General features: G+C 38.3%; 1 protein-coding gene across 1 annotated transcript in view; it reads left to right on the top strand.

The window, feature by feature from the left end:
* lrp1bb (low density lipoprotein receptor-related protein 1Bb) overlaps positions 1-11,560 on the top strand; it is a 245,433-nt gene extending 233,873 nt beyond the window's left edge. The window contains exons 86-90 of the mRNA XM_041807111.1: positions 796-872; positions 4,154-4,244; positions 4,511-4,661; positions 6,217-6,291; positions 10,387-11,560. Of these exons, the coding sequence (XP_041663045.1) occupies positions 796-872; positions 4,154-4,244; positions 4,511-4,661; positions 6,217-6,291; positions 10,387-10,527 (535 nt within the window). The 3' untranslated portion in view covers positions 10,528-11,560. The remainder of the gene's footprint in view (positions 1-795; positions 873-4,153; positions 4,245-4,510; positions 4,662-6,216; positions 6,292-10,386) is intronic.
* Positions 11,561-11,906: the final 346 nt, after the last annotated feature.

Below are 11,906 nucleotides of genomic sequence, written 5' to 3'. Positions count from 1 at the left end.
CTCAGTACACAAGAATTTGGAAAAATAAAACCTGTGCATGATGACATATTGTATATTTTGTCAGTGTCCAGTCATCAGGTATGCATTTATTCTACTTGGCTGAACATTTATCAGTAATTGGTGTTAATCTCTGAGGTTTCTAACACAGGTTAAGAGAACATGCAATTTCTTTTGGAATTACACTTTTGAAGATTAAAGCCTCTCAAATGAGATAAAAACTCTCTGTTGGCCTTAATATCCTATTAAAATTCACATCTATGTGACATTTCGTTCAAGAGAGCGTGATTCATTCCCTGAATGTATGGGGCTGCATCCTTATTTCTGTAGCCTTGTGTTCTGATTCTTAGAGTGCATGTAATTTAGAGTAATTTCATTCTGTCATCATCCAGTCACACCAACCAAATCACCCATGCTTTACAGACCCATCTGCGTCAGTCGTGTGAAATTAGATATCACCTCCTGTAACAAGGGTCATACATCACACCCATCGGATCCCATTGAACACAAAGGAGATGACAACATGTCGTCCCACTGTTTGATTTCTTTTTTCCTGCACTGAATAGTCAAGATGTACAGACTGTTTATGCACCCATCATGCACATAGTGTCCTCTCTCCAGGTGCAGTTTTGTTTGTTTCAAATCAGAGCACTTCATAGCAAGACTTACCATAATGTGTTGTATTTGTAAGCCACGGTCACTTCATACTAGAGCTCTATTTGTAATGTTGTACTCTTAGTTTATTTTTTACAGGAAAATTTATTCTAATGATGTTAATTATCTTTCGACCTCCTTCAGATGTTCAGCAAATTGGGCAGGAACACAGTGTGAAAGACCAGCCCCTAAAAGCAGCAGATCAGACAATACCAGTGGCGGTGAGTATAAGGATTTTTCTAGGAGCCTTAAAATTAAAGCTTACAGTTTTGTTTTTGAACAAACGTTTAATTTTTTCCACCAAAATGAAAGTGAAAACAGCTGCAATGGAGGGGCAAAAACAAGACAATCCACATAAAAGATCTGATGTTGCCTGTGGTGGCTGCAGACAATTTACCCTCTCCTTTTCCATCCTGACTGATTTTTCTCTAATGTTACGTTCTGTTTGTAAAAGTGTCTCTAGGCAGTACTTACAACCCAGTCAGGGTGTCCAGTTCCTCTAGGATGGTGCACTCCTGTGTTGACACAAGGAGGTTTGCAGTTAATTCCAGAATAGTCCCAAAAGAATGGAGGGAAAGCCAGCAGAGTGGCAGTTGTACAAGGAGGATAGGGTAGGGCTGCAGGAGGACCTCTAGTTGGCATGAGGCCTAATCTCACATCTCCAAAGTCAGCAGTAAGATGATGACGATGGCGATGAGAAGGAGGATTACTCCTGGATGATGAAGGCATTGGTGCCATATCGTTGCCCTCTCATTCCCACTGTTGTCCTGATCCTGGTCTGCAAAGACATCTCCTAGAAAACACTGACTGAGAAGCATGCCCAGACACAGACAGGTGCTCAGATAGCCATACACACCTCCATTATGAGTTACCATGGCGACATTAACACCAGTTGGTCTGGCTTTCAATATTTACTTTGATTTTTGATCATTTTTATGTAGTTCTGTATCTGATGATTTTGTTTTCCAGTGACCATTATTATGCCAGTATGTCCTTGACAAATACACTTTACATCCATAAAAGGTGCAGTGTAATAGTTATCCTAGTAGCATTTAGCTGAACAGACTTGGTAAAAGTAAAACATAATATATACAGTATGAATAGATCTATCAAATAAATGTTTATCCACCTAAATACAATTTTTTAAAACAACTATGAATGAAGCCAGGCATACACTGTGTGATTTTTGTCTGATTCAGCCACGAATTTTGAGCATGACTCACTTTGAAGTCAGGTCAACTTTCAGTCAGATAGGGCGTCATTTTTCGTGCTGTGTACAGGGGGTACGACAGCCGACCACGGCCTGACCACGGCCCAGCTACAGCCTGACGAGCTTCTCCCGACTGGTTGGAGGATTTCTGGCATGTTTGATATTTTGGTCGTACAACTCCAGACACCCCCGCAGTCAGAGCAGAAACACGAGCAGAGTGAACAACTTTGGGGGATTTTTTTGCTTGAAATTTTCAGATAATGTTCTAAATTACTATGACATTCAACAGCTGGAATGACTTTGTGATGCCCTCACAGCCATGCTAGGATAAAGGAAATAAAGGAGCAGGAAATATTCCTACCTGCAGACCTGCAGCTGACACTGAGGTTATGCTGTTTGTGTGTGTGGGGGAGAGAGAGAGAGCATATGACTGGAAACACTTCATCCTCAGTGTGTGAGACTTTTTAAAAAGGAATATTTGTGGATTTCTGTCACAGTCTGTCTGGACTTCACTCGTACAGTGTGAGCACTCAGGTGGGGCACGGCCATCAGACAGTACAGTGTGAGCACATAAATCACGTGCAATGGTCGTGCATCATAAGCGGTTCAGATGCTCAGTATGAGCTGACATTCTGCAACGACTGTCATATGGTTGGCTTGAAATTGCACAGTGTGTACCCAGCTTGAGCCATCTACTCACATATAAGGAGGGTCCCTTCCAAGGACCCCACCATTTTGGATATTTTGCATTTTTCTGTGGCGCCACAGAAGGAACAAAATAAAAGAAACACATTTTTTTCCATTTCACTGTTTGCCACAGTAATCATCAGAAAAATGAGCATCACATTCTAGAACTAAAATGGCCGTCTGAGGCGGCAGACCCACGCCTAAGCAGCGCCACCAAGGAACTTACACTCCCATTGATTACTATGGTGTTCAAAATTCGAGTTATCTTGTACACATACAAACAAGCAAATAAAGAAACATACAAAGATACAGAACCCTTTACATAACCCCCTGCCAATTTCATCGGCATGGGTAATTACCTGTTGGATGTTGTCACTCTAATTTTACACACTGCACAGTTAAGATGTTCAGTATGAATAATATATTCAACAGGATCTCATGTGATTCAATTGTTTCCTTTATATTTTTGAGCAGTGCACATTGTCAGTGTAAACTGAAGTCTTGAAATGTTTGGAAGTAAAAAAAATTGCTACTCTGGTGTAAGGATGAGAATTGATAAGATTTTATTGATATTAATGCCATTATCGATTCTGCGTATTGATTCAATTATTTATCAATTTCTTCCTGTGAATTTTCTTTTAAGAAAAAGTAGACTTTTTAGGTTTTCGCTTTTTAACAACTCAAATTTTATTGAGTCTCATTTTCTCTAAACACTGGACAACATGTCTCCCACCTTCAGTGAGAATCAATGCAAGCACACTTTAATTACTGGCTTTAATAAACAATTTAGGTAACTAAAAATGCAAAACATCAAGTGTTAGGGAGGAGAACATGTCAGAATAAACTAAAATTCTCTTTTTTGTTGGAAATATCTCAGTTAAAACAAACTTCTCTTTGGATCTTCAATCTCAGAACACCACTGCTCATCTTCTTTAATTGATAAAACCATAAAAAATATATAAAACCAGTTTCGGGACCCTAGATCTCTGAACATCTGAAAATTAATCTGAAATGTTGTACAAAATTAACAGTTCTTATGCAAAAATATGCATACCTTGCCTAAAATCACTGTTCCAGACACTCCACATTGCACAGTTTTTTTTTTTTTTTTTTTTTTTTTTAGAGAAATGAAGCCACACTTTTGACCACTTTAGCCTGTTTTTGTGATCGTCAGCCACGATTACTTCCTCAACGTCTCTGTTTTTTTGCTTTGCTGACCGTCTCTCTTGAGATCGTAGTTTTTAAGTGTGGAAGTAAGGCATTGATGAGGAAATGGTTAAGATTAAATTTACATGATGTCGATGGATTGAACCGATTGGAACCGTTCTCGATTCCCATCCCTACTCTGGTTATAAACTTTACAAACTGTCTAACCTTTTGAATGTCTTCAGTTTCTCATATCTGCTGATGTTTAAATGCTGCATCTCTTAACAGAGTCAATGTGTCCAGACAAATGTTAGTGTAAAGCTGCTCTATAAATGGAGTGAGACAGGAAAACACGACTAAGGAAAATAATTAACATCATTAAAGTTTTCTTCAAATCCACTGTTTAGCTCATGTAATTCATCAGTTATTTTTCAATATCACCTCTCTTCTGTCTCTCAGGGAGCATAGCGATCATTGTGCCTCTGGTCCTTCTGGTAGTCTTGATTGTGATGGTGGTAGCAGGTGTTTACATCTGCAGACAGAGGCAGCGGTAAGTAAATACATCAAGAAAGCTTTAGTTTTGATATTGACTTGACACGAGTGTTTTAAAAGTTCAGTTTTTTCAGCATGTTCAGTAAAACAGCAGAGAAGACCTCTCAGAGTAATTCCTCTATTAGGTTTGCCTGGCTGAGCTTTGAACTCTGTGTTTTTGTGAAATGCGATTTCTCACATGAGCTGTGCAAAGTTCTCCAGCATTTTGACCTGTTTGCTTGTATCATGATAATGACGGATGGCTCCTCACACACAAACACTCAGGGGAAAACGTGTCCAGAGGCAGCCCATGACGAACGGAGGGATAAACGTGGAGATTGGGAACCCGTCATACAACATGTATGAAGTGGACCATGACAACCATGCTGATGCAGGCAGCCTACTGAGACCCAACTTCACGCTGGACCCTCACAAGGTTGGCCATTTAATCATGAATTAAACCAGTTAATCAGCAACAGCTAACTGAACGTCTCCTTTAAGATAATGAATAGAATATTTTTACTATAGTTGTTGTATCATTTTATGTAGTTCTGTATCACAGAGGTGTAAAACTTGTATTGTGTTAAAAAAAAAGGGGTAATTTTTTATCTGTACTGTATCTATTAGACATTTATATCTAGATTACCGTAAGTATTTACCCCATGTAGGCACAATATTTGACAATTAGTTTAAGAGAGTCTCATTCATCAGCCATCTCAAAATCAGACATGTACTTATGAAACAATGATCCTTCCATTCCAGCTACATGGGGGTGCTCTGTCTTATTTTTACATGTATTTTCTTTAAATGAATCATAACTTAGTCTATCTTGGTATAAATTCTAATTATTAATGATAATTCTGAAAGTTATACATGCACCTTCAGTCTTGTTTACAAGAATAAATGTAAGGTTGTTTACCATTTTTTGTGGGGCCTTTGGAGCAGCAGCATCCAGCTGGCTTTCAGATCTTTAGTTTCCCAATAACTCAGAGTCAGCAGCGTTTGTCATACCAATTAGCAGTAAGTAAAAAGGCCTGTCTTTTAAAACTGGTAAGTACACTGACAAAGAAGATAATTAAGGTGTGAGCCTTCTCTATTATAAACAGGCATGTGTCGTAAGGTTATAAGGTCACCATGATGCAGAATTGATGAGTGAGATTAAGGATAGATCAAATTCTTCTGTTGCAAATGAAAATGGGCATCATTTGCTGATAAGACAACCACAGGAAAAATCTGAAAATCAGGTTTGACTGTTTAAAACATTAGTCAAGGACAATCCTAGCATTTTGCATCATGTTGTATATTTCAAGATGTTTTAATATACTGCATTAATTTTCATAGTGGCCTCTGCCTTTGTTCAAACTGCTGTGCAAAATAATTTTAATAACAAATCCAAATTGGAGACGGTTTCTGTAAAGGACACATTTTCCAGACTATTATTCCTGTCTAATAAAAAAAGTGTTGTTCTCTGTCTCTGTTTCTAAAACTGACAGCATCATACCAGCTCTTAGGTTAAATCAGATCGTTCCAAAAGATTTTGGTGTGTTCAGGAATGTGCAGCTTCCATGAACCAAGCAGAATTATGATCTGGCTGGTGATATATTCTGCTCATGACCTTCAACCCTTCACTAATACTCAGCCTATCAAATGAATCATAACACCTTCACTGATACTGTTATCTAGCTCACCTGCAAGAGCTTTACGCCTAATGCTATTGCTTCTCTCTCTGCCATCTCTGACATTTGCTATTGTCAGTCCAATCTGGATGGATTTTCGACAGAAGCATGTTGTCTTGAATCTAAACTAGCTCCTGTATTTGTGTGCTTTCTTTACTCTCATACACATACACCACAAGTCCCTACCTCTAGAATTCATTTTACTACAGCCCACATATTAATGGATTTGTACATTATGAGATTGTCAGGTGTAATGTTTGAAACTGCTTGAATTGAATTCTGCTCTAAAAAGAGAAGTTGTTTGTTGTGTTGCAGGGCTGGTGTGTAAAATCCAGTGACCCTCACACCTTGGGCATGAATTCTGTGCCCAAGGAGGTAATCCCTGGACAGGTGAATTATGAAACATTATTTCATTTCTGCCCTGAAGAAAAAAAGTCATCCTCATGTAGCAATGCAGTATTAACTGTGCAGTTACCTACAAACCATAACAAGAAATAACTTCATAGAATCTAAATTCAGTTCAAATACAACCAAACATTTACTAAACTGCTACATGAATGGCTGAATGTCATCTTGTTCTTTTGCATGTTGCTGTCTGTTCTGTGGTTTCAGTTCTTGCATGCATGAGTGTTTGCTGTTACTGCCAGTTTAACTGAATGTCACATTCACAAAAGGATTGCTCTTTTGACCCTTTCTCTGAAAATTTGTAAGAGTAAGAACATGAGTAAGAAAAAAATTAATTCTCTAGAAAGCTGGTGGTAAATGCAACATTATATTTAGACCGCCTGCAGCCTCTGGTGAGAGTGACAACAGTTCTACTTTTCTGTGTCTACAAGTCTTTTTAATAAATAACTATCACTACTCTTTTTGATATAATCAGTTATGACTCTCTCAAGAGAGAATGTTTTTTTTTTTACTAATAAAAATCAATCACTAAATCAATCTTTATTTGTGTAGCACCGACTGATAATATTTTTACTCTTAAGAATCTCTGTAAATAATATAACAAAGAATAGAATGTATTCTTTTGCAAAGACCCAACATTAAAACACTATGAGCACAGCGACATTCAGCATTGTAAAAAAGGAAAGGATATAACTGCCTTCAGCTGGCAGAAACCAGGCTCATCTTGAGCAAATATCTGCTGAAGAACCTGGGGTTGGACAGAGGGACAGAGATGCTGAGGAAGATGATGAATAGAGACAAACAGCAGCATCCATAACATCAGTGAACGAAGGATAGATGTACAGTGCCATGGCACTAATGGTAACAGTGTATGTGGTATTAGCATTAAACCAAAGTAGAATAATTGACCGATAATATTAACATTATCAACCACTATTGACAACGAGAAAGGGTGTATACTAGGAGTCAACCAATACTGTTTTTTTGGGGGGGGGACCAACTGATGTTTGAAACCACTATTCGTTTACAGCAAAAATGAACATCTTCAAGTAAAAATATTGAATTTTGAATTGGTATGCATAAATAGATACACCTGTTACAGTTAATTTATTTATTAACCAATCATGTTAGTGCCCAAACTCAAGAAAAAACATCAAAACTACAGAGTAAAAATGTCCAAATACAAGTAAAGGCCCAAATCTAACATTTAAGTAAGTGTAATTATGTCAAACAAAATGTACCCAATGTGATAAAAGCAAAATAACATTTCATTATAATATACTGTGCAAATACATTATATCTACTGATGCATTAATGTTTAAATCATTTAAATGTTAGTGATTGTTAAGATGGAGCTGATTAAGAGGGATACCTTAGTTATAATCGTAGACTGTAATAGAATTGGACAAAGGCTGTGTGACGTCAGCTGTCTGATTGCAATAGGCGGACTCAAGCTGCTTCTGAAGCTAATCCATAGAAGCTTCCATATTGAAATCGCGGTCTCAACAGAACTTTAAATCAACCTAACGGCAGACAAGAGCCCACCCACTGAGCTCGACTTCCTGTCAGCTAAGCTAGCGCTAAAGCTAGCCATCTGGTGGTAGCAACTGCCTGTCTAGCTATCTGTCAATCAAATGAGACGCAGTGAGGAGTGAGGTTTTCCCTAAATATAATCTACACAATTATGGAACAAAAAAATTCAACCCCCGTACAGTGTGAGGACATGAAGACATTAGCTAATTGGACACGTTTGGTTTAAAACTGTAAACCAGTTTATTTCTAGTGATAAAACCAGCTTTTTAAAGTGTGTTTTGTACGTGACTTCCAGTGTTCCTGCAGCCAGCCTCAAGTGGACACTCGTGGTATAGCAATTTTTTGCAATTCTGCATTGGCTTCATTTTTCAGGACTGGAGGTTGCTGCATGGTTACAATAAAACTTGAATGTATCAGTAGACTTTCATATTGATAACCTGAATCAGAAGTTAACTATGAACTAATTCTTCCATATCAATATTTTTACATAAAGCAGTATTGTACCCTCTTAAATCTGGAGTGGAGTAAAGTGATATGCAAGAAGGCAGTGCATAAGCGATGCACAAGCAAAGAGGTGGCATTAATGCCCGAAGTCTCCTGGCAAGCATGTACAAGGTGCCCATCTGTCAGCCAGATCAGCAACGCCATAGTCATACTTAGTCTTAGTGTTATTACTACCAAATAAGATCAGTTAATAAAAAAATCATCCTGCGGAGTGTTTACAAAAGAATAACTGACCATTTTTTTTCTCCCAAGATTTAAGCATGTGAAGTTTAATTTTTTTTAAGATATATTTTATCACTTACTGCCATCTGGTTAAATGAGGAAGCAGCACAAGACATTTTCCAACATATTATAGGACTCAACATCAAAGGCTATTGTTGACTAATGTGACGTTGAGTAACATGAAGAAGCCCCATCTCAAACAGATGAATAATATTACATTTACAGTCAGGAAGCTCTCGTTAGCCCCTGCTGCAGTGACACTGCTGTAAACATCAGCTGCAGCTCAACACATTATTTCAAACTCAATGATTTTTACCAGAGCATAACATAGACCCGAAACGAATTTCACTCTTCTAGCATTTTCTTGGGTTTAACTGTGGCGCTGGACAGACTTGTCATCTTAGGAACTAGTCCTCAGAACTTCAGTGTGGAGGATCATGTTTAAATGTAAGAAATAGCCGTTGTATTTCCCTGTAAAAGTGGCACACAGACTCCACTTAGCTCGCCAGCCTGCTCATATTGGGCTGCCATGTTGATTGGCTGGAACTCTTGTGGCATGTTAGCCTATCAGATAGTCTTGTGGGTGGGACATTAGGGGAGACAGTAGCTATTTCTTAAAGTCCAGGAGTCAGGATTCTTGGAGGCAAGGCCAGAGTCCTCCCTGGCAACTCTTGAACACACATTTGGAACAGGCTAGTGAGTTTGCATGATTATTTCATAGGAAGGGTCACGCCCATATACACAAGTTTTACCCTGTGCTGTCATAATATATATAATAATATGATCATATAATCACACTGATCATTTAATATAATAATATAATTACATAACATAAACATATTATATGGCACTACTTTTACCCATCCAGCTTTACTATGATGATATGAAATAATGATGACAACATATTCACGGTGGAAACAGGACATATGAGAGTGAATTGAGCTCACTAGGACCTTGATACTCCTGATATTACGTGATTTAGTTCTTTTTTAAGAGAAGGAAAACAATGTGCATTGGATTGTGAATGTGCATCCTTGGAAATTCTCTGTTTGAAGGACTCAGTCCTTGGAAAAAATATCGAGGATCCTCGAGATTGGAACAGTCCTCTGATGGCAGTCGACGGCCATTTGAGGATCCTTCCTTGGCTTTGAGAAACATCTAGTGTAAAGCAGAGCTCAGCAAGAGAAACGCATGCAGCAGAGCCAAAGTAGCTGACTTTTTTATTCATTTATTTTATCGGTTATCAGTGGAATAAAACACTGAAATTAATGACCTGCAAAAAGCCAAATATCGGTTGACCCCTAGTATATACTACTATAATTAAAGTAGCTGAAGTTTAGCAACTTCAAGAAAACCATTAACATTTATCATGATAAACAGATGTGTGGCTGATTTTAACAGAAGTAACTGAGTCAGGCAGATCCACATTGGCAGCTATCTACCACCAACCATCAGTAAAAAGCTACACGAAAAAAGGAGTTCAGAAAGTCCAAGGAAAAAAACTTGTCCACATACGCATGTCGACTGTGCTCTTCAAATTAACCTTAAAAACAGCTGTACCCCCACTCCACCCCTAATCAGCATGTTGACTGATTCAAGCTCCATCGTGAGCACAAGGTGAGGAACAAACGCTCCTTCTCTACAATCAGATGAAAATGAGTCAATTGCACTGATTTGAAAATTGCATGATTTTAGCAGAAGCAATCCATTTTTTGTTCCACAGTCTGTGCTCCGAGGGCTCTTAGTGGCCAAAACACCCTCAAAGACTCACTCCAGTACAAATGTATAATGTTTGTTTTTCATCTTCTCCTTCCCAAACAGCCCATGAACTACTCCAATCCAGTGTATGCAAAGATTTATATCGACGGGCAAAACTGCCGGAAGCCAGTCATCAGTATTGACGAGAGGAGAGAGCTACTCCCAAAGAAACTAGAGGGGACAATTCATGAAACCGCCGCATAGCCTAACTTTACACTTTGTACTCCTTTTTTTACCACAGTGTACAATGTATAATACAAAGACAGGAAGTCCTTTCTATTTCCTATGAGGCTCTTAGGTTTTTGCTGGTTTAGCATCAGCATAATGTCCTTGTTGGTGTGCTGAAGAGTTTTATTTTCCATTCAATGTTTGCTTTCTAATGTTTGTCAAACTTAAGTTCTACAGTGCTTCACTGTAAACGGTATGACACTGAAGTAAAGCTGCTGATTTGCAAAAACTTTATTAACACCATAAGCCACACTTGTGCACAGTTGAAACTTAAAATGCAGTGCTAAATTTGTACCCATAACTGTTTCTAGTTGAAGTGGAATAAGGACTCTGAGTCACAGAAGTGAGGGGACTGAAAGTGGGTCGGCTCAATTTTCTGAACACATGTAAGTATGGTAGAGAAAGGGTGTGCTGGTTGTTTCTAAGGCTTTTTCTTTTTTATATGCCATACGATGTACGGACCACAGAGCTTCACACCTGAGCAGTGAAGACTGATATTTTTTAAATAATTTCTTTTTTCTATTCTGACTGGATTTCCAGTGAAGGCCATAATATAAATGTTCTCTTTTTTCACATTATTTGTTATCTCCATACTCTTCTGTCTTTTCTATATATACACTGATTTCAAGCTCCATCCTCCCTGTTATGACAGTAATATACCACATGAGCTTATCTTTTGATGAAAGAGATAGAAGCCCACCTTGAATGTTCACTGATCAGATTCCCAGATCTTGTACTGTACACTGAAAGACAGATACTGAATACCATATTTTTCTAGGTCTCATATGTCAACAGATGGGTAAGTTGTAGACAAGTAAGAGATTTACCACAGCTACAGAAAGGTTATTAAGAGTTATTATAGAACACATCTGTTATTTCAGAAAGGGAAGATGATAAATATAAGAAATTTTATAATTTTGTATTTGATTTGTATGTTGTTTGGCTGCTTGTATTTTGAAGAAATGTAATAAATGTAAGTAATTTTATATAAAATGTAAATCGATATTGAATAAAGGGGGCTTATTTCCACTCTGTGTTCCTTTTCTCAGCCGATTCGGCTGAAACTCTTATTTACCTATTCAACCAGGGATCAAACAGCAGTGTTTTTTCCCTCTGTAGTTCACATGGCCATTGACCTGGTGTTACTTACCTGCTGTGTAAAGGGAGGTGGCTGATGGGAGATTATTGCCCTCCTTGTGTGTGTGGTGAGGCCACACCATTCATTACCTGGTGGAGGGGGACAAAGCATCAGTGCCACCTGCTGAATGATAATTCAGTCCCCTTTCACTTTACTTACAATGGCTGTCTCCTCGCACACTTCACCTCCTCTCTCACCATGGCAACCAGAGGAGCCA

This window comes from Cheilinus undulatus, linkage group 15 (genome assembly GCF_018320785.1).
Source record: "Cheilinus undulatus linkage group 15, ASM1832078v1, whole genome shotgun sequence".
Classification (NCBI taxonomy): domain Eukaryota; kingdom Metazoa; phylum Chordata; class Actinopteri; order Labriformes; family Labridae; genus Cheilinus; species Cheilinus undulatus.
This window is presented reverse-complemented; position numbering and strand designations above follow the sequence as displayed.